Here is a 24138-nt window from a genome sequence, read left to right as displayed (position 1 = left end):
AAAAAGATTTAAAAAGAAGTACCAAGGAGTAGGCTTTTTTCTTTCATTGGACGCTTAATAGTATCTGTTTTACTGACTACCCCATGAGACCTATTTATAATGTTTACTCAACACTTTATATTTAAAGTCAGATGTTCACTATGTGGCACAAGATAAGTGAATTTAGAATTTCTTTTACACCTGATAAATTTCCTTAACAGTTATAAAATTCCAAAGATTTTTTTTTAACTTTTTTTTTTAACGTTTATTATTGAGAGACAGAGAGACACAGAGCATGAGCATGGGAGGGGCAAAGAGAGGAGACACAGAATCCGAAGCAGGCTCCAGGCTCTGAGCTGCCGGCACAGAGCGCGACGCAGGGCTCGAACTCACAGACCGCAAGATCATGACCTGAGCCGAAGTCAAGCGCTTAACTGACTGAGCCACCCATGTGCCCCTCCAAAAGATTTTTAATACACTTTTAACAGAACAAACCACAATACAGCCACTTGATTTTATAGTAAACGTACAAGAGAAACAGATGTACTAAATTTTACTACCCTTCTCTTCCTACGTATGAAGCTAAGGAGGTGACAAATCATACTGTACAGCAGACCACAAAACTGTGTGCTTAGCACCAATTCTTTCAAAATTTGCATTAAAAAAGAATCTTTTGATCACTACATTGCAAAAACAACCTAACATATCATCAACGATCTGAAAATAGTTGTAAGAACGACCTACTGGGCAGAATTTCCTGCAGAATGAAGGGGTGTGCTAAAGAGAAAAATGGGGAAGTACATTCTCAGTCCATACAACTAGTTTAAATTTTTGACACAGCACTCAATGTACCAAGTATACTTAACTAATAACTGTCTTAAAGTGAAATGAAAAGTTAAAGGCTAATCTGCACAATGTCTTCTTGTCAACATGAATGACAAAGAACATGCATTTAATTTTAGAAAGATGGTTGTTTATTCAAATGCAGTCTGATGTTCTTCAACAACCCTTAATGAAACAACAGGTCTAAGCAGTGATTACAAATGGCTGCTGAAACCATGAACTACTTTCAAAATGGATCAATCAGGATGAAAATACCTGTACACATTGATCAGCATTTACAATACAGAAAGGAAATATTATGTATATCATAAAATACTGTAGTAGGAAGTACATCAATAAAATATTCATGACAAAAACAAAAAACAAACAAATGTGAATCCAATGCCTCAAAATTTAGCCCCCAATTTATAGAAAACCCAGAAGATAGAAGAATGTGTTAAATGACACAAGGGGATGTAATGTGCCAAGTCCAGAATGTGAAAACATTCTTCAGGACAAATGATCAGTTTCTTTAACAAATAAAGGTCAAGAAAAAACAAAACAGAGGTACGAGAAACTGTTATAGGTGTAAAGACTTAAGAAATACATCTTCTAAATATAATATGTAACCTTGTTTGGATCCAGCTTCAAATGTACCAGCTGTAAAAGGACACCTACGATACAATTTGGAAATATGAACACTGATGGCATATTTGACAACAGTAAACTTACAAATATTTTGGGAGTGTAATCAAGTACTGTGATTGTGTGTTCAATCCTTATCTTTCAAAGATATACAATGAAGTTTTTACAGATGAAATGTTATGTTTGGGGCTTGTTCTAAAATAATCAAGTCAGGGATGAGCTATACATGAAGCAAGATTAACTCCATATGTTGAGAAGCATTGAAGGCCATGAGTACCTGAAGATTCCTGCAGTATTTGCTTTCCTTCTTTGTATATTTGAAATTTTCCATAAGTTTTCTTTTTTTTTTTTTAATTTTTTTTTTCAACGTTTATTTATTTTTGAGACAGAGAGAGACAGAGCATGAACAGGGGAGGGGCAGAGACAGAGGGAGACACAGAATCTGAAACAGGCTCCAGGCTCTGAGCTGTCAGCACAGAGCCCGAAGCGGGGCTCGAACTCATGGGCCGTGAGATCACCACCTGAGCCGAAGTCGGACGCTTAACCGACCAAGCCACCCAGGCGACCCTCCATAAGTTTTCTTAAATGAAGTATGTTACAATAACTGTGAAGGTGAGCTGATCACAACTTATATTCATTAATTTTAGTTCTGATCAGCACAGAGTGAATGGAGAATTTCAAAGTGCAAACACTCCCAAGTTCATGCTCCTAAGTTTTTCATATATCTTATATGCCTGACAGAAAAATTTTCAGTTTTTAAAAATAAAGTTTAGTTATTTATTTTTAGAGAGAAAGAGTGAACAGGGGAGGAGCAGAGAGAAAGAAAAAGAATCCCAAGTAGGTTCTGTGCTATCAGTGCAGAGCCCAAAACAGGGCTTGAACCCACGAACCATGAGATCATGATCTGAGCCGAAATCAAGAATCAGACACAACCAACTGAACTCCCCAGGCACCCCCCAAATTTTCACCTTCTTAATGTTAACTCTAGTCAGCTGAAGATAGTCTTTATTCAAATAGAATTTTTAGCTTTGTAATTTCCTGATTTTGTCTTTAAAAGTTTTCCAAGGGAAAAAAAATCTTAAGCTTTAAACTAAAAGCTCAATTAGAAAACAAAAAAGCTACACCTTCCAATTATTGGCCATATTGATCATGTATCTTCAGTATTAGAATCCAAGGTCCCTGGCACACCATCTAAAGTTCCAGGGTCTAAATGATGTCTGGTACATAGTAGGAACTCAATAAAGAGTGACTTAAAGAAGCGATGAAAGTTTATTTATTAAAAGTATCCCAATGACAAGTATTTTGGATGAAAATCTGTATGCTGAAATGGACAGTAAGATAATGAATGCAAGACAAAACAAAGTAAAACACAAGGGGAGAGATGCCCCAGACAACATTCAATGACTCTATCGGATACGAATAAATTTTCTAGACCTCAAAACCCAAGATTCTGCACAAAGAAACATTATTTATGCATTCCACAGAATTAAGTGCAGAATCTCAAGTTTAGGTGTACAGGGCTTTAAATAATTTTACACAGTCGGTAACAGGAAATGTATTTTAAGAGATAATTTACATAAATTCATTTGGAGACTGACAACTACCTTCAACCCAAAACATCAGTCTGTAGAATACAGGATGTTATATTCTACTATTACTCTTGCACACACTCGTTACACTGAGCTTAGCGATGATAAAATAGATCTACCACATCTTCTTCAGAGAAACATAAAAAAGAGACCAAATTTAAAGGAGAAAGGGGAATATACTTAAAACTGGTCCTGAAAACCAAAAAATTATACACTGAATTGGTTATTTCAAATTTGGATAAAATGTCTTGAGTACCGCAGAGGACAGAGGTGATTTTAATGTGTGTTATGATATTGTTCTCTTTCCATGCAATTCCATCTATATTCCTTAAGTCATTTTCAGAGTATCTGTGACATTTTTAATGCAACAAAACAACATTTCAGAATTTCTTCTAAACTGTATCTATTTGACAACACCTTTTAAATAGCATTACCAGAGGCCATATATACCCTACCCAGTTATACAGTGAAGATAATTCCTTTTCTTTTAATATTCAATTGTCCTATTCCAAAACAAGTAATAACCACAGGCTGGATGTTTTATTTTTGACAGAATTAGTTTCTTTGTCACCTGTATTTCTGAGCCACTCTGTTCATCTAGTTACAATGGCAAAATATGCTATATTTTAAAAAACACATTTCTTTTCCACTATTAGATTTTTAACTTGTTACAAGAATCATTTCTTACTCATCTGTATATTCCCAGTACCTAGCATTAGGGAAACTCCTCTATTTTTCCTTCCCAAACCCCAGATTTCATTTTTCTCTGTATATCCTGGGTTTCTACAGACATAATTTTCAAAAGTAAATACCATTTGATATGCTGTATTCCACTTATAAACATCTTCTGTGTTGTGAATTTTAACGACAACAAAATATCCATAATTTATACCTTCCCAACTTGTTAAACTTTGAGAGCTCAAGTTCTCTAATACATTTTTTTACTTTGTTTGAAGTGAAGTTCTAATTTTTTGGGAAATTACTCATTACACTATTAAGAAAAATATACCTGAACAATTTGAAGGATTCAACTTATATCTAAAAGGAAATTAAAAAAAAAAAAAAAAGCTATTTTTAAAACAACTAAATACAAAGATATAAAAAATGTATGCCTAACAAACTACACCAAAAAAATGTTTAACTGTTTACATTGTAATCAGAAACTTTCTCCTATGTTTTCAAATTTCCCTATGAATTTTAGAATCAAATTTTAACTTTTAAAAAAGGAAGAGAGTAGTTTGCATAGCACAAAGAGTTTTAAATTGTCTGATACGAATAATTCTGTAACTTTCAAGACATTTGTCTGCCAACCAAATCTCTTCAAGACACTGGCGCTTATATGGGACTATCCTCTAAAGCAGTAATTCACAAACGCCAAAAGAAAGCTATCACCTTTTACTGGTCTGAGACAAAATGAACGGAAAAATTAGTATTTCATAAAATGAAATATAAAAGGATTGTCCTTTATTCTGGTACTGTCTTTTTTTTATAAATAAAAATGTAGTTTTTAAACAGAAATATTAAATTTTTTCACATATAGTTTCTTAATGGGGGCAAACAAGAAGTTGCTAACTATACTGCTCCTCCAAATTTTCTTAAAAATGTTACCAGCTTCTGAAAAGCAGTTACTAATATATTAACAAAATATTCTTGCTTTTAAAAACAGAAAAATGGGGGCATCTGGGTGGCTCAATTGGTTAAGCATCCAACCTCAGCTCAGGTCATGATCTCACAGTTCGTGGGTTCGAGCCCCACATCGGGCTCTGTGCTAACAGCTCGGAACCTGGAACCTGGAACCTGGAGCCTGCTTCAGATTCTGTGTCTCCTCTCTCTCTCTGCCCCTCCCCTGCTCACTCTGTCTCTCAAAAATAAATCAATATTAAAAAAAAATTTTTTAATAGAAAAATGGGGGTGCCTGGGTGGCTTAGTTGGTTAAGTATCCAACTCTTGATTTTGGCTCTGGTCATAATCTCATGGTTACGAGATCAAGCCCTGCATCAGGCTCTGTGCTGACCCTGAAGCCTGCTAAAGATTATCTCCTTCTCTCTGTCCTTCTCTCCCCTTCACACTGTCTCTCAAAAAAACAAACAAAAAAAACCCACACAAAAACTTAAAAATAAAAAATGGTGTTCAAGTAAAATGAGGTTAGATACCTTGTTCAACTTTGCTCTCAAGCATGTAGCACAATACCTGGCACATAGCAGGCATTCACCAAATACTTGCTCAATTAACAAACATCTAAGTCACTAAAATAAATGGTAACAGTCAGATTTTTATAAATTAAAATCAAAGTGGAATTTTTACAGTCACTATGTTAAATTTAACAATATTAAATGGTAATTGCCAGACTTAGAAAAAAAATCAAAAACAAAGAATTTTTATTGTGAGTCACAACACTAAATTTAACACTAAGAAAACATGCCATCTGCAATACACTCTCAGATAAATAATCTGGTTTTTGTACTTGTAAGTCCAAAAGCATTAACTAATAATGTTAAGAACTCAATTGGGGGAAATAAATGATACAGGACTGATAAATGCTGAAGCCAGGTAACAGATGTATATGGCAGTACATTATACTATCTTCTTTATTTTTACATTTAAAATTTGTCTAATTGAAAAATAAAAGAAGCAGTAGAACAAAGATGCACTAATTAGAAGACTATGAGAGGCTAAGATGTTGTTCTGAAAAAGCTCAGCTGAACATAAACTTAATATACATGAAAAGAAATCTAACAGGAGGCCTATGGACAATTATACGTCATTATGTAAGAAATGCTTTTTGGTCTTGTCGGAGTTTACAACAGACCAATAATGTTCCCCATGTACTTAGAAGATGTGGGGTTTGAAAGAAGAGAAGAGAGAGAGCACATTACTAGGAATGAAGACAGGAAAAGAAAGTTGATTCAAGACAGGGACACAAGACAAGATATTAATTGCCTAACCAGAAGATGTATGTGAGAGCACAGTGAGATTACCTATTATATAAAAGAGAAGCTACAGGGAAGGGTTCATCTATACTTTAGGAGAAAACTGTGGCCACTACAGAGTTCTCATGTCGTGAATGGCTTTCTTAGGAAAACTAGCAGCACTATGCAGTGTGACTTAGGGGGAGTGAAACATAATGGGAGTCAAAAGGAGTACAGCAATAATCCAAATGTGAGGTGATTCAAGTGTGGATGAGGGCAAAAGCCACAGGAGGAATAGAGAGAAACGGATACTTCAAAGAAAAAGAGAAAGGATTTTTTTACTAACTAGATATAAAAAAGCAAAGCAATGAGTCAATCATGTCAAGGTTTCAATTCTAGGTGACTAGATGGCTGTTATTTCAATTTATAAAGACAGGGATAGTGGAGGTAGAGACTTAAAGAGAAGATAATTATGTTTGATTTCAGAAAAGTTAAAATGTAAGCAGACAATAATAACTACAGTATAAAAACTAACCACTACATCTAGCTTACTAGATGCCAGGTACTATTTTAGATACTTTACATACATATATTCCTTTATTCCTCAAACACTCTTAATGAGGTGAGTAATGTTATTATTCCCATTTTACAGAAGAGAAAATTAAGATACAAAGAAGTTAAGTAACTTGTCCAAGGTCACAATGACAGAAAGTAACGGAACCAGGATTTAAACCTGGGTTTATTAATTACTTTAAATTGTCTCACCATGGTATGATAAAGACAAAAAAATGCCTGACAAACAGAACTGCATAAAAGATGAATTTATCGATAAAGTGACATAGCTCTGTAAAAATTAAAAACTCACAACCTGACATTTTTAACAACTAATTACGTCAGTTTTATGCTATTAGGGAAATTTTTTAAAAAACTTTAAATCAACTATAAACAACAAAGCCACCTAAGAAAAAAGAAAGAATTAGGACTGAAGAACAACATATTATAAACATAAATGTTACAAATATCCTAGCCATTAAATATTACAGTTTAAATGATGTTCACTATCTTCACTCCAGCATACAAGTTAAATAATTAACAGGCATATTTTATCTGACCTTTTGTATATTCTTAGAAGATAAGCCTTGTGCTTTGGAAATTCAATCAGAGGTACAATTTTTTAACAGAAGCTTCAAATAAATTTCCTTTAGACGAGAATAAAGCTTCAAAAGAAATGTCCTTTAAGAGATATAAATGTTGCTACCTCCTCTACAGGAAACTTCTCCAGTACAGAAGGCCTTGCCCTTCTCCTCCATGAACACGCAAGTTAATACACAACTAAAGAGCATAACCACATAGTAAACTTCCTTGTGAATACAAATATAATTTTTATATGGCACAGTCCATAAGAAGAGAAACAAATTGTATTTTTTAAAAGGATAACACTGAAACTTAAGCTTTTCTAGACCCTAGCAGTTTTAAGTCAAGCAGTATTTACTTACGTTCTGATACTGTATAAAGGAGGTTCTGGGGTAAAGGAGGAGGTAGTCTTGCTCCCACTGGCGCAAGATTGGGCACTGCACTTGTCCCAGGCTGGTCACGGTTGTTTATCAAGCTTGACTGTGTTATGGGTGGTCCTAAGAATTAAAGAGAAGAGAAGAGAAGAGAAGAGAAGAGAAGAGAAGAGAAGAGAAAAGGGAAAGAAAAGGAAAGAAAAAGTTAGAACACTAATGTTTCCTAACTAATAAAAATACTATGCTAGTACTAATTTGGGTAGTCATTATTAAACTACCTACTTTAGCTTAGAACAGAATAAAGGAATTCGATAAACACATGCTTCAACACACTGAGTTGCAGTATTAATTAAGATGACATTTCAGTTCTAAAACAGACAAAACAACTCCAGGGTACAAAAAAAACAGAATAGTTGGGGCGCCTGGGTGGCGCAGTCAGTTAAGCCTCCGACTTCAGCCAGGTCACGATCTCGCGGTCCGTGAGTTCGAGCCCCGCGTCGGGCTCTGGGCTGATGGCTCAGAGCCTGGAGCCTGTTTCCGATTCTGTGTCTCCCTCTCTCTCTGCCCCTCCCCCTTTCATGCTCTGTCTCTCTCTGTCCCAAAAATAAATAAAAAACATTGAAAAAAAAAAAAATTTAAAAAAAAAAAAAAAAAAAAAAAAAAAAAAAAACCAGAATAGTTAGCTCTGGAGAATGGGAGTGAAAAATGGCTGAGAAGTAACTTGAACAAAGTTTCTGGGATGATGATAAAGTTCTACAGAACTCAAGTTCTACAACATCATGAAGATGTTTAAATATACTGATTGTCTGCAACACAACAGGAAATGCATCAAAAATAATAATGGGCTGGGGCGCCTGGGTGGCTCACTCAGGCGTCCCGACTCTTGATTTCAGCTCAGGTAATGATCCCATGGTTTGTGAGATCAAGCCATGCTTGGGATTCTCTCTCCTTTTCTTTCTGCCCCTTCCCCAAGTGTGCACATGCATGCTCTAAGGAACATATAAAAATAATGGAAAAGATAGAAAGATACATGACGAGAGAAATATAGTAAAATATTCATCAGGAACCTAGATGGTGAGTATATAGGTATTCAGTGTATACTTCTTTCAGCTTTTCAGTTTGCTTGAAATTTTTCATAGCAACATGGAAAAAATGACATTCTTGGATTTCACTATTAAACAGAAATGTTCCCACATATCACATCTTTTATTGTGAGAATTTCTATGTATGAAGATGTCTTTATATCTGGGGAATAAAATCTCAACTTGAGCTTCACAATTATGCCATATAATTGACAATACTAAATCTGTGTATTAAATGTCTCCAAATCTTTATCAACATTAATGAAATGTGTTCTTTTTTAATTCCTTTTTTTTTTTAATGTTTATTTTTGAAAGAGAGAGTGCAAGTGGGTGAGAGGCAGAGAGAGAGGGAGACAAAGGATCCAAAGCAGGCTCTGCATTAACAGCAGTGAGCCCAATGTCAGGTCAAACTCACAAACTGTGAGATTGTGACCTGAGTTGAAGTTGGACACTCAACTTACGGAGCCACCCAGGTGCCCCATGAAATGTGTTCTATAAAGAATACTACTGCAGGAAAGCTAGGTGATTGGTACATGGGTTCATGCTAAACTATTTTTGTCACTTCCTTGTGAGTCTACAATATTTTCAAAAATAAAGAGTTTAAAAAAAGAAAGCTAAAAAAGTACTGCTTAATAAATTGAATGGCAATCATTTTTTAAAATAACAATTTGCGGGGCGCCTGGGTGGCTCAGTCGGGCGTCTGACTTCGGTTCAGGTCATGATCTCGCGGTTTGTGGGTTCAAGCCCCGCACTGGGCTCTGTGCTGTCAGTTCAGAGCCTGGAGCTTGCTTTGGATTGTGTCTCCCTCTCTCTCTGCCCCTCCCCCACTCACTCTCTGTCTCTCAAAAAATGAATAAACATTAAAAAAAAAATTTTTAAATAACAATTTGCCATCTCTTAACAATTGTTAATGTCTCCACATAGATATTTTGTTCTATCTTTGCACACATGTAAACTATTCACCAGTTTTTTCTAATTACAAAAAAAAAAAAGGGACTTTAGTCTTGCTTCTCTTTTTGCTAAACTATCAACTGTTACGAATTTTTAAATCATTTAAAAAAATTTTGTACTTGGGGTGCCTGGGTGGCTCAGTCAGTTAAGTATCCCACTTCAGCTCATTTCATGATCTCACAGTTCTCAGGTTCAAGCCCCACATTGGCCTCTGCGCTGACAGCTCAGAGCCCAGAGCCTGCTTCGTATTCTGTGTCTCCCTCTCTCTACCCCTCCCCGCTTGTGCTTGCTCTCTCTTTCTCAAATAAACGTTAACATAAATAAAAACATTTCGTACTCCATTTTGGTGGATGTGATAAGAGCATACAGTTCACTAAAAAATAAAGTAAAATAAACAATAAACAATCCTTATCAGTAAAGAGACTCATACTAAAGTACATGCTAGTGAAATGATAAGACTTTTGGAATTTTACTCCAGCAAAAATGAGCCAAAAAGCGCACACACTAGGGTGGGGCAGCGGCGGGGGAGTGGGAGCAAGGTGGAGGAAATAAGACAAAAACAGGTGAATACTGATAATCACTGAAGTTGGATGATCGTGCATGTGGTACACATATTATTATTCTACCATATTTGAAAATTTCCATAAAAGACTTTAAAAATTATTTTAATATTCTAGAACAGATTTTAAGACTAGGAAATTTCATTAACCAAGTGGCATGTTCTTTTTTCTGACATCTTCAAAACACTGGGATTTCTCAAGATGTTGTCAACTAAGCAAGATTTTGACTCCTAAGATTTTTTGAAGGTATCTATTCTTAATCTATCTTTCAAAAACTTTAAATCTAGTGTCAAGTTAGCTAAGAGATGGGTTCTTCTAAATACAATTCTTTGCTAAAGAAAGAAATATTCAACGAACATATACTTACTTGGTATGGGAAGCACAACAGATGGTGGAGGCTGGCCATGTCCCTGGGGAACAGGAAGTCTCATGCTATGTCCAGGACCTGGACCTGGACCCGGGCCGGGGCCGGGGCCTGGTCCTGGGCCTGGTCCTGGCATCGGAGGCATTAACATTCCAGGAGGTGGTGGAGGAGGAAGCCCAGGGGGAGGTGGAGGGAAAGGAATCATGCTTGGCAGAGCGACTTCATCAACAACCAGGGGATCATTTCCATGATCAAACTGACAAAGGTCACCAAGTACACAAAATCCTCTTTCTGTAAGAACAGAAGAACAATCTTATTACAATCTATTTAGAGTTCAGAAAACAAATAAAACAAGACCCTGAAAAGCCTACCTATCTGATTTACAAAGTATTTTTTCTCCAAGGAATTTAAAGCCTTCTTAGTGTTACTCTGTTAATCATCACATATCACTGAGGTAGGGCCAGATGTACTCTCTACTTTCTGAGACTACGCTTTGTTGAGATAGCAAGTAACAGGGTCCAAAACAGGCTACTAGCCACTATCAGATTAACCTATTCGCCATTAAGTTTTTGTAATAAAAATTCAGACTCGGGGTGCCTGGCTGGCTCAGTCCATAGAGCATGCTACTCTTGATCTTGGGGTCATGAGTTTGAGTCTCACACTGGTTGTAGAGATTACTTTAAGGAAATAAAAAAAAATTCAGATTCAAAATAGCAAAGGCAGGGTACAGCAGGTAAAGGACCTAACTAGACAATCTAATTTCAACTATCTATTTTCATGGTATTATTCTAAATTCTACATTCTTGCTATATGTACAGTTTGAAACTTTAGCTTAAAATATTAAAGTGGAAGGGGTGCCTGGCTGACTCAGTTGGTGGAGCATGTGACTCTTGATCTCAGGGTTGTAAGTACAATCCCCATGTTGGGTGGAGAAATTACTTTAAAATAAATGTAAAAAGAAAAAAAAAAAAGGAAGAAAAAAAACATTCAATTTACTAGGTTATTCACTGCAGCATTGTTCATAATGACAAAACGTTAGAAACACCCCAAAAGCACATTAACATCAAATTAAGTTAAACATGTTTTTCTACATATAGAATACTAAAACACCTCAAAAAAGCATTAAGGAAGCTCTAATATAGGACAACTGCCAGCAAATACTACTCTGTGCAAAAAAATACATGCAGAAGAGTGTGAATAGTATACTAGCATTTATGTAAAATAGAAAATGGGAGAACGTACATATTTATGTACACATATTCAGACTATGTTTGGAAAGATATATAAGAAATTAATAGCACTGGGATGCCTGGGTGGCTTGGTCAGTTAAACACCTGACTCTGGATTTCGGCTCAGGTCATGATCTCACAGTTCATGAATTCAAGCCCTTCATCGGGCTCTGCACCAACTGCTTGGGATTCTCTCTCTTCTTCTATCTCTGTCCTCCCCTGCCTACTCTCTCTCTCTCTCTTTCTCAAAATAAACAAACTTGAAAAATAAATATATAAGTAAATAAATAAATAAATAACATTAAATTGGCCTTAAGAGAACTCTGTGGCTGGGAGACCAGGGTGAGAATGAGATAATGCCTGAATTATTATTTGATTCTATTTCCCACTTAAAAATAAATAAAATGTTGGGGCGCCTGGGTGGCTCAGTTGGTTGAGCCTCCGACTTTGGCTCAGGTCATGATCTCATAGTTCGTGAGTTCGAGCCCTGTCTTGGGCTCTGTGCTGACAGCTCAGAGACTGGAGCCTGCTTCGGATTCTGTATCTCGCTCTCTCTCTGACCCTCCCCCGTTTGTGCTCTGTCTCTGTCTCAAAAACAAATAAACATTAAAAACAATAATAATAAAAAAAACAAAATGTAAAAATATATATTCTATATTTAAAGGAAACATGTTAATAATGCCTGTGATTTGCTTCAAATAATACAGGTCCAGAAGAAGCAGTAGAAAAGCACAGATGAAAACAAAATTGCCCAGGAGCTACTAACTGCTGATGCGAGATCACGGATACACTAGGGTTAATTACATTGTTCTGTCAACATTAATATTTAAATATTTCCATAATAAAAAATTAAAATACATACACACCTAAATACATACATTCAAATGGAAAGTCAGCATATTAAAATTTTAACTAAGTTATAATGCTTAACAAATTCCCACCACCAAACACTACACAAATAAATTACAATTCCTAGTGCCTACCAAATTTTGTGGTATACTGTCTGAAGTAACAACAAAAAACAAATGAATGGATGACATGTGCACACCCTCTTAACCAGAACCAAACTATTAAATCAAAAAAGCAAATAAGCATATACCAAAAGAGATTTTCCTCCTCATCCATCCCTTTTAACAAAAATCTGGATTAAAATGAAAAGGTCTGCAATATTCACATTTGCTTTACTAGCACTTTGGGGTACAATCGAAAGGACAATTTTTACCATCATAATCTCTGCATCGCCTCTTTGGTGGTGGGTTTCGACCAAAAGAATTGGAAGAGCTATGATTGTTATAGTAATTAGACCAACTCTCCGTTGTGTTTTCAGAGTGGTGCGCAGGTGCAATCACAGTAACAGTGCTGGGAATAGACTGTGCCCCAGAGGAGTACTGCTCAGAAGAGCTCGGAGGTGGTGCAGACACAGGCACATAGGAACTCTCCAAGTCGTTCCTTTCACTCTTGAACTTTGATCTTTCCCTGTGCTCTGCTTTAGAGACAAAGTAAAAACAAGAAACAACCGAGATTAGACATTTATGTTCTCAACCTACGATTCCTTTTTTCACAGAACAGGGAAAAAGAGAACATTGCAGTAAACTTACTGAGCTATCCGTATTTCAAAGTGTTCTCATTATTAACGTATCCTAAAAGCAGGAGCATCAACAACGTGATGTATCTTAACAAGAGCTTATGTAAAATCATCTTTTATAACATCAACATCAGTACATAATGAAGAAAGACCAGCTTCACCACTGAGAGTTAATAAGAAAGCTACCTAAGAAGTGACTTCCAAGAACTGACTTCATCCTGGTAATGAGTGGTTGGGATCCCAGTTAGTTATCTACCTACATTTTTTATTTTTAATTTTAGAAACTCTAGGCAATCTTAAAGCAAATCAATTATTTTTAGTCAGAGGGTGGGGGAAGGAGCAGGTAATCCTCTTCCTCCAATGATAGCCTTGTTGATGAAATGACATTAGTTTCAATTATACAAAATGACTTTAAGCCTAGACATGTACCATGATATACTTATCAACAGCTTCTTTTTAGTCAAACTCAGCCCTGTCTCTGTAACAAAATCAGTATTAGATTTTTTGAGACATTTCTAGATTTTATATCGCTCAGACACGTTAAAGGTAATGTGCCTTGAAGGGAAGTTCTGATACAGTTATGATAAAGGAAAATAAGCAATATAGAGTTTTTAGGGGAAGCCTCATCTACTCACCAACATTCCTACTTGGATCCCGGTCTTTGCTGCGCCCTCTACTTCGGCTTCGGCTTCGACTCAGGCCTCGGCTCTTACTCCGGCTCTTACTCCTGCCTCTTCTCCAGTCATATTTCTCACGGTACAATTCATTCCGCTCGTAGTACCGGTCATAGTCTCTCCACTTGCCATCTTCCCTTTTTTTCTCACGTGTCCTATAATGCACAGATATAAAAGCCATATATACACTAGAGAAACCAAGTAAGCAAACGAATCAGGAGTATGAAATACCCTCCCTGATTCATCAAAACTCGTAACGTCTTGCTTTTTTAGAAAGCCATAAAGCCACAGCACAACTCCTCTGATCCATTATATAAAAAGAAAAAACATTCCCTCAAGTATACTGGGTGGGGAGAAACGAAAGAGGTGAATCCAAAGTATGGGGAGGGGGAGGGGAAAAAAAAGAAATTTACAAGTAGGAAAGAAAAAAAGGCTGAAATAAAGTTTTCCTAAACAAAAGACTAATTTCTGGATGGCAGGCTGAAGATTCAACATATAAACTGAACTATTTGTAATATAAAATACTATGGATGATTTTAATAGTGAGCACCCCTAACCAAATGGAACATTTCATTAATATCCTCTAAGGAGACTACTCCCACCCCTGTGCTCTTGGGGAAAGCACATAATGATGACTGTTTATAAAAGGAAGAGAAAGTATGACAAAGACAAAAAACAGAATGGAAGGAAGGGAACATTCACTTTCTTTAATCAGCTTAGAGAGAGAGGGATCAGTACATATGTTAAAAATCCCGTTAATGCCCCTACAAGGTAACTGAAAAGTGAATTATGAGTGTCTTCCTAATTAAATACAAACACAAACCTTCGTTCACTAGATTCTGAACGAGTCTTCTGGGGACTAGGATACTTCTTTTTTCTGCCATCTCGTTCTTCCTCTGCCGGCTCCTGAAATACCTACATGAAAGCATTCATTAGAAAGATCAGTCCTTCTACTAATTACGAAATACATCCACCTGATAATCTTTCTAACGAAAGAGAGGGCACAAATACATTGAAATACTGAAGTCAAGAGGCTCCTGGGCGGCTCAGTCAGTTGAGTGTCCAACTCTTGATTTCAGCTCAGGTCATGGTCTCAAGGTTTGTGGGTTCAAGCCATGCATCAGCGTGGAGACTTGTTGGGATTCTCTCCCTCTCTCCCTCTTCCCCTCCCCTGCTCGCTGTCTCAAGCTCTCTCTCAAAATAAATAAACTTTTTAAAAAAAGATGAAAGAAAGAAATATTGGAGGCAAATCACATCTAAAAAAGTTAGGCAACGGGGGGAGTAAAAAAGATGCTGAAATTATTTTAACAGTAATACACTAATTTTTAAATGTTAGTTTAAGGTAGAGAATGGAAGTGCAGGAGGAAAACAGCAATTAGTCCCTCACAATTAAACCGCAGAAACAGCAATTCTGCATTTCTAAGTATCATATGCAAAATGGTTCCTGTTTTCCTAATTATAAAATATATTCATAATTTGAGGGCTGTAGATTTCATAGAAAATGTTTCAAGAAAAAATGGTAAAGTAAATAAGTGCCATAAACGACACATTTCACGAGATTTACAGGAAAATGATATTGGAATTAATGGAAATATGGTCTTCTTTTATTTTTTAATGTTTATTTTTGAGACAGAGACAGAGACAGAGAGAGAGAGAGTGAGTGAGCAGGGGAGGGGCAGAGAGAGAGGGAGACAAAGAATGTGAAGGAGGGTCTAGGATGTGAGCTGTCAGCACAGAGTCCAGTGTGGGGCTCAAACCCATGAGCTGTGAGATCATGACCTGAGCCAATGTCAGGCATTTAAATGACTGAGCCACCAGGGGCCCCAAGAAATACTGTCTTCTTTTTAAAGCCTAACAGTTAAGACTGACCAGAAGTAACTTGTGATTTTATTTTATTTTTTAAGATTAATCTCAAAACAAATATATAGCCTTTACTAGAGAAAGGTGAAATAAAGTCATTTGCCTTAGAGCTAAAACAAAGGTCCATCTAATAGAGAAGCTCACTTAACAAATAGGAGGTCAGTGAATGGAACAGATGAGAACAATTTAGTAAAACTCAGGCAACATAAAATGGTAGCCACAATATGGCAACCATATGGCACTGGCTAAAATACCACACATTTGTTAAGACTATATTTAAAAATCATTCTCTTTACCTATTTACAGGAAATACAGACTATATATATTACTCCCCTGGGATGCAATCAGCAAATCCAGATGGCAAAAACTCTACAGAGCAAAAGACTGAGTTCCTTCAACAAAATAAAATTTAGGGAGAAAAAAGTGGGGAGGAAAAGAAGAATGAGAGAGACATACAGGTAGGTATAAAGGGGGGATTTAAAGATTAAAATAAACTTAAAAGACATCAACTTGGAAGATCTTTTTCCTTTTCTGTATTTTGCAATAATTTTCTTGATGAACATGTATTAATTCCTAATGGAAAAAACTATTATTAAAGAGTTGAAAGATCCAAGAGAAATAAAAACATAAGGCCACCCAAAAACTTGGGACATGAATGTTCAGCACAACATTATTCAGAACAACAAAAAAGCATTAACAACTTGTCTATCAACCCAAATATCCATCAACTCGTAAGTGGATAAAGAAAATGTGGTACATTCCAAAAATGGAATATTATTCAGCCATAAAAAATGAATACATGATAAAACCTACATGAACCCTGAAAGCATCATGCTAAATGAATGTTAGTCACAGAAGACTACAAATTACATAATTCTATTTATATGAAATATTCAGAACAGCCAAATCCATAGAGAAATAAGTAGATTAGTGGCTGCCTAAAAGAGGGGTGGGGATTGGGAAAGAAGGGCTGGCGGGTGATAGATTAATGAGTACAGGGTTTCATTTTTGGATAATGAAAATGATTTAAAATGGAGCATACTAGTGATGGCTGCACAATTCTGAATACGATAAAAACCATCACATTTGTACACTGTGAGTAGGGGAATTGTATGGTAGGGGAGTTGTATTTCAATAAAGCTATTTTAAAAAAGTCAGAGGGTGGGGTGCCTAGGTGGCTCAGTCGGTTAAGCGTCCAACTTCGGCTCAGGTCATGATCTCACGGTCCGTGAGTTCGACCCCCGCATCAGGCTCTGTGCTGACAGTTCAGAGCCTGGAGCCTGCTTCAGATTCTGTGTATCCCTCTCTCTCTGCCCCTCCCCTGCTCATGCTCTGTCTCTGTCTCAAAAATAAATAAAACATTAAAAAAAATTTTTTTAATAAATAAATAAATAAGTCAGAGGGCATACACAATGCCCTTTTCCTTTAAAGAAAAAAGTTAAAATGGCCAGTCCTTAGATGGATTTGCAACTCTCTACACTGCTCAGAGAAAGTGCATCAACCTAGCACAGACCAGAAGTATGTGCTATCTCAAACCCCTTCCTTTCCACATCGTGTAGAAGAGTTAGGATAAACTACTTTACTTATACACTAGCTCAATAAGCTGTTATTTATGTCAGTGATGACAATTAAGTTGTGTATAAAATCTTAGAATACAAGAGAAATACCACATGATGTTATCTGTGAGGTTAACAGTTATCTGTTGTTAACTGTTATCTGTTGTATAACAGATACAACAGTTATCTGTTGTATAACAACTGGTAAGTTGTTACATGCAGAAGCTGATACCCATTTTTCACAATTTTCGAAATTAGAACTTAGTATGATACAAAATGAAACCGTGCAACAATTTGTTTTTTTTTAAACTGTTCTTTAATAACTCAAAATAATGCAATTTTTCACTTATGTTCAAACCTGCTATCTTTCAAACAGATACTTCTAGTCCACTGAACTTCAAAGACTGTAGAAAAGGACAAATGGTGCAAAAATTGTAACTTATTTTAAAAGATTTAACCTGTACACATAGACCAAAATTTATACACAATCAAGTACAGCAGAAAAGTTTCTTCCTACTTCCATTACTTGAAGTAACATACTGAGAGTGTCTCCTATTTTAAAAAGATTTTATGAAACAATTATAGTGCATGAGCCAAAAACGAAAATGGGACAGTGGTTTCAACTGATTGTAAGTATAGCCACGTTTTGTTGTTGTTGTTGTTTTTTAAGTTTGTTTATTTATTTATTTTGAAAGAGAGAGAGAGAGAGCGCGCACGTGCACACGAGCAGGGGAGGGGGAGAGACAAGGGGAGAGAGAGAGAATCCAACCAGGCTCCGCACTGTCAGCACAGAGCCTGATGAGGGGCTCAAACCCACAAACCGTGAGATCATGACCTGAGCCAGTCAAGAGCTGGATGGACGTTCAACCAACTAAGCCACCCAGGAGCCCCTTGTTTTCTTTTAATGATGGATTGATTCAATCAGCCTAGCATTTAAAAATGGAGCGGAGAGGACAACTAAATGCAATACTTGCTTCTTAGATTGAATCATGTACTGAAAGAGAAAAAAACTGTTAAAAAAAGGCGGGGGAGGACATTGAAAAAAAAGAGGGGTGGTGGTACAGTGTTGGGACAATGCATAAAATTGAAATACAAACAGGACTAAAGTATTTTGTCAAAATTAAATTTACTGAAAATGAGAATAACGAACATCGTTATTCTTATGAAGTACACAGACTGCCATGAGATCATGAGGTATCTAACTTACTCCTAGATTCAGAGCATGATAGTTCTGGGTGTGGATATATAAAGAGAGCATATGGGACAAATCTTCAATAGGTGAATAAAGATAGATGGTATACAGATGTTTTAGGTACTATTCTTATAATTTTTATGTAAACTTAAAATTATTCCCAAATAAAAAGTTTATTAAACAATTATAATAAAAACAAAAGTTGATAAATATTTCTGGATCATAACCAACGTTCATGTGCCAGGTAGCTAAGATGTGTGTATATATAAAAATCTCATTTAATCCTCAATGAGATAAGTATTACTATGATCATTCTCCTGATGTGAAAATGAAGCAAGTAATTTATTTTAGAGCTATCATTTTAACTCATGCAGCCTGATTCTAGAACCCATAATCTTATAACACTGTGTTATCTGTACATAAAAAGAATCACAAATGGGGGCGCCTGACAGGTTCATTCGATAGAAGACATGACTCTTAATCTCAGGGTTGTGAGTTCAAGCCCCACACTGGGTTTTTGAAAGAAAAGAAAAGAAAAGAAAAGAAAAGAAAAGAAAAGAAAAGAAAAGAAAAGAAAAGAAAAGAAAAAGAAAGAAAGGAAGGAAGGAAGGAAGAAAATGGAAAAGAAAGGAGGAATTACAAATCAACTCTGTAAAAAGTTTCCCATTAGTTCAAACAAGAACATTACCTTATATAATCATGCTTTTAAACTCCAACCGTTGTAAAAACGTTTTTTTCTTTCATATATTAACATTATAACTATTTATTTGTAACTACCTTAACCATAAAAAATATTCTGTGGTTAAAAAAGAGAAAATGGTTGGTCTATAATATGAAAATGTGTCACTTAATCATTTTTCTTGAGCTTTCATCTCACTTTTAGTCAAACCTCTATATGTAACCAAGTTTTGTCTTTCTAAAATCACTAAGATTTCTCTGAATTTCTCAATATTCCTAAAATATTTCTTGGAACACTAAATAACATTTCCAGTCCAAAAAACTAAGAAGTTAACTAAGAAGCCCTGATAAAGAATCTGTAACATGCCAAACACAGAAAAGTCAATCAAGAGATAATTATTTTTAAAGAGGTCAACTTCCAACTAAGAATGATACTAGGAATAAGATCTAAAAAGCCCCCAAAAGCAAAAGAAAACTTTACATTACCTCTTCTTTAATTTCTTCTTTTTCTTGGACTGGTGGTTTTGGCTCAGGCTTAACTGGTTCCAAAGGTGGAAGGTAGTTCTTGGTATAGAGACTTTCAAACAGTTTATCCACAAAACCTGAAGTTTCTAAGGAGAAGAAACAGTATTTAAATATTGCACAAACAATAATTGAAGACTGACAACACGCTCCTCGGCAAAGCTGAGGAAAACAGAACACCTTCCACACTGGCAGTAGAATCAAAACTAAGTCTGTCTATACTTTATGAGGGAGATTCCCATGTCTGGGTTTTTAAATCCTTTGTACGTTCTTGCTTATGTACAAAATGATGTATATGCAACACTGAGTACAAAATAGTAAAATGCTGGAAAAAGAACAATTTTCATGAATAAGAGACTAGTTAAAGTATGTCACAACCATACAACAGAATACACAGAGCTCTAAAGAGAATGAATATGGATAACATCACATCTCAAAGACACAAACTAAATATTTGTATCTGTTTATATGTGCATAAAAAAACTCTGAAAGGACACAGACAAAAAATGACAAGTTTGTCAACTGGAAGTGGGAAGGGAACAAACAAAAAACAAGTGAGACAGACTTTTCATGATATTTTTCAAGATACGTACCTTTAATTGTTGGATTAAATGTACTGTCTATTCAAAAATTTCATTATAAACATTTTAAAATCACTTGGAAAAATAAAGTTTGGTACGAGAATGATATAAAAATATCTTTTTGTGTTTTACTTAAAAGCTACTGTATTTTGTAACTTTTTCAGATTAAATGAATGGGGGAAACAGATGAATGTATTAAAAACTACAGGGTGTATTAAAAATATAGCACAGAATCTACTTACACTGTAATTATACATTTTATATAAATAGCTATTTCTAAAATGTAAAATGAGTTTTTCTTCAGAAAAGTATGTTTTCAAAAAACTTTATGGTATTAATTTGTGTAGTAAGCATTTTCTGTGATTATAGAACTGTTAGGCCTTGTTAACTGTTACACCTAACTTTAAAACAATAAATTGATCAGACCCTCCAAAACCCTTTATGATCAAGACTCTCTTCATATGCTTCTGTACTTCTAAAACATTTTTTAAAACATGTATCACTTTTGTAATTTAAAAGACCTATAATACAAGGTGCATAGGTGGCTCAGTCAGTTAAGTGTCCAACTCTTGATTTTGGTTCAGGTCATGATCCCATGGTCCTGGGATCAAGACCCGTGTCAAGCTCTGCAATGAGCGTGGAGTCTGCTTGAGTGTGTGTGTGTGTGTGTCTGTCTGTCTGTCTGTCTCTCTCTCTCTCCCCCACCCCCCCCCCCCCGCTCCTACCCCATTTGCATCTTCTCTCTCACTCTCTCTCTCTCTCAAAAAATTGAAAAAATAAAAGACCTATAACCCAATGAAGAACTGTGGGGTGCCTGACTGGCTGTGTCAGAAGAATATGTAGCTCTTGATCTCAAGGTCATGAGTTCCAGCCCCACATTGGGTACAGAGATTTCTTAAATAAACAAACTTACAAAGAAAAAGAGGGTCACCTGGGTGGCTCAGTCAGTTAAGTGCCAACTCTTGAATTCGGCTCAAGTCATGAACTCACAGTTTGTGAGACAGAGATATAGAACCCCGCATCAGGCTCTGTGTCAAGTGCACAGGGTCTGCTTGTGATTCTCTCTCTACCACACTCTCTGCCCCTACCCCGCCCATGCATACACACATGCCTCGCTCTCTGTCTCAAAAAACAAACATCTAAAACATAATTATAGGGGTGCCTGGGTGGCTCAGTTGGTTGGGCGTCCAACTTCAGCTCAGGTCATGATCTCGCAGTCCATGAGTTCGAGCCCCATGTCAGGCTCTATGCTGACAGCTCTGAGCCTGGAGCCTGCTTTGGATTCTGTGTCTCACTCTCTCTGCCCCTCTCCCACTAGCACTGTCTCTCTCTCTAAAATAAACTTTAAAAAAAATTCTTTTTAATATTTATAAAAAAGAAACAAAAGCATAGCTAAATACCTAACATAATATTCAAGATAAACTATTAAGTTTTTTTTTTTTTAAGATTACAAGGGCATATATTCATTTAAAACTACTTTGACATGTAATACAAATATATATATATATATATATATATATATATAAGTTCAGAGCCATGCAGTCCAATACAGAAGCCACGAAACACATGTAGGTGTTTAAATTAATTTAAATCTAAAAATCAGTTCCTAGGGCACAGAGGTACCTCGGTACGTTAAGCAGCTGACTTGGACTCAGATCATGTTCTCCCAGTTCGTGGGTTCGAGCCCTGCATCAGGCTCTGTGCTGACAGCTCAGAGCCTAGAGCCTGCTTTAGATTCTGTGTCTCCCTCCCTCTGCCCCTTACCTGCTCACACTCTGTCTCTCTGTCTCAAAAGTAAATAAACATACATACATAAATAAAAATTAAAAACATAAAAATCAGTTCCTAAGTCACATTAGCCCCATTTCAAGCGCTCAAAAGCTGCTAGGAGCTACTGAATTAGAAAAGGAAGATACAGACTATACTCATCAGTGTACAAAGTTCTACTAGACCATGCTAGTCTACAAAGACATATACGAAGGTAACTGATTTTATCTCTGGTGGCAAATTTATGGCTATTAATTTTCTTCTCTTTTAAAGAATGTTTTATAAGGGCTCCTGGGTGGCTCAGTTGGTTGGGCATCTAACTCCTGATTTCAGCCCAGGTCATTATCTGACAGTTTGTGGCCTCGAGCCTCTCCTCAGCTCTGCACTGATAGAATGGAGCTTGCTTAAGATTCTCTCTCTCTCTCTCTCTCTCTCTCTCTCTCTCTCTCTCTCTCTCTCTCTCTCTCTCTCCCTGTCCCTCTCCAGCTCACATGCATGTTCTCTGTCTCTCTCTCTCCCTCTTTCAAGATAAATAAACTTAAAAAAAGTTTTTAGGGGCACCTGAGTGGCTCAGGTGGTTAAAGGTCTGACTTCAGCTGAGGTCATGATCTCACAGTTCGTGGGTTCAAGCCTGTTTCCGATTCTGTCTCCCTCTCTCTGCTCTTTCCCCATTTGTGCACATGCACTCACACTCTCTCTCTCAAAAATAAATATTAAAAAAAAAGTTTTTATGATTCTTCTTGTGTACTGTCTTTTTTAAAAAGTTACTAAAAATCTTTAAAGCTTTTACAACAAATTCTTAAATGTATATTTAAATATACATTTGCCTCTTACCCCAATGTCTTCACTACATTTATTTTTTTACTATTCTCATGGCTCTGTGTTTCACGACTCTTCTAGTTTCATCACATGTAAACTAAGTAAAACAAATGAATACATTTAGAAAATACTCCTTTACAAAAAAAGAAAACAAATACTCACCTGTACTGGGGAGGAATTCTAGAAGTATTATGTTTTTTGTGTATTAAAAAAAAAAAAGCCTTAAAATCCACCAAAAAAATATGTAATCCTGTTTTCCAAGTGAGAAGCCATATTTACTATCTTTTATTTCTCTGTAGACATTTCAGTTGAAGGTTATCTTCTCACAGCAATAGCTAGATCAACCAATGTGTGCATTATCCACATTCCTTTCATCCATTCAACAACATTTACTGAATGCCTTCTATGTGCCAAGCATTATAGGTTCCAAGTCACCACTCTCAACAAAGGGAAAGACAAAAAGTAGGGGGAGGGGAAAAGACACACACACATATAAACATGCAAATAAACATATAACATGACAAAAAGTGACAAGTACCAGGATAAACAAAATGAAGCAAGGCTGGGAAAAGGAAAGGGTGATTAGGGGCGTGAGGTAGAATATACTATACATAGAACACTCAGGGGAAACATTTGAGGAGAAACCAGAAACCATAGAGAAGAAACCATTTCAAGCAAGGGTAAAACAAGTTCAAAATCCCTGATGTGGGAACATGTTTGCCATACTGAAAAAAAAAGGCAAGGGGGTCAAGGTGGCTAGACTGGAACAAGTGAGAGGGAGTGGTAGGAGATGAGGTCAGAGAATAAGCAGGGGAGCACTCCAGGACGCTATGCAGGTCATGGAAAGGACTTTGGTAAGATAGGAAGCTGGAGGCACAAAGTAAAGAGAATCATGCCCATCTCTTCCTGGACAGCAAAAAGCTCCAGCCAAGAGGGAAAAAAACATAGCTTCATAGTCCTAATAAACAGTAAGCATAAATAGTTTCATCTTCCTTAAACTGTTATCCCCAACCATCAACTAGATTCTGTCACAAGCCAAAGAGGATCCATTCACCGAAAAAGCAAATGCTCCAATATAGGAAAGAAGCAGAGAAAGAAAATGGGGTAAAAACAGTTCTTCCAAAATACATGATAAATAATTAACAGGAATCGGTATATTCAAATGTTTAAAGGGCAATGACTGATGTCTTTCCTTCCAAGCTTTTATCTCCAAGATTTTATCAGAAAGTTTTAAATTTAAATTCTTAAATATGTGGCTGAAAGGCC

General features: G+C 36.2%; 1 protein-coding gene across 4 annotated transcripts in view; it reads right to left on the bottom strand.

Annotated features, from left to right (window-relative positions):
- The window catches only part of RBM27 (RNA binding motif protein 27), a 72490-nt gene that overhangs the window by 33825 nt on the left and 14527 nt on the right, over positions 1–24138 (bottom strand). For 2 of the 4 annotated variants that reach the window (XM_042938433.1, XM_042938451.1), the window contains exons 3-8: positions 19670–19794; positions 14721–14812; positions 13859–14052; positions 12861–13124; positions 10413–10700; positions 7441–7575 (exon numbers count right to left, since the gene is read on the bottom strand). In XM_042938433.1, the coding sequence (XP_042794367.1) occupies positions 7441–7575; positions 10413–10700; positions 12861–13124; positions 13859–14052; positions 14721–14812; positions 19670–19794 (1098 nt within the window). The remainder of the gene's footprint in view (positions 1–7440; positions 7576–10412; positions 10701–12860; positions 13125–13858; positions 14053–14720; positions 14813–19669; positions 19795–24138) is intronic. The other 2 variants (XM_042938442.1, XM_042938459.1) reach the window with 1 other exon arrangement.

The sequence above is a fragment of the Panthera leo genome, chromosome A1, assembly GCF_018350215.1.
Source record: "Panthera leo isolate Ple1 chromosome A1, P.leo_Ple1_pat1.1, whole genome shotgun sequence".
NCBI classification, from domain to species: domain Eukaryota; kingdom Metazoa; phylum Chordata; class Mammalia; order Carnivora; family Felidae; genus Panthera; species Panthera leo.
This window is presented reverse-complemented; position numbering and strand designations above follow the sequence as displayed.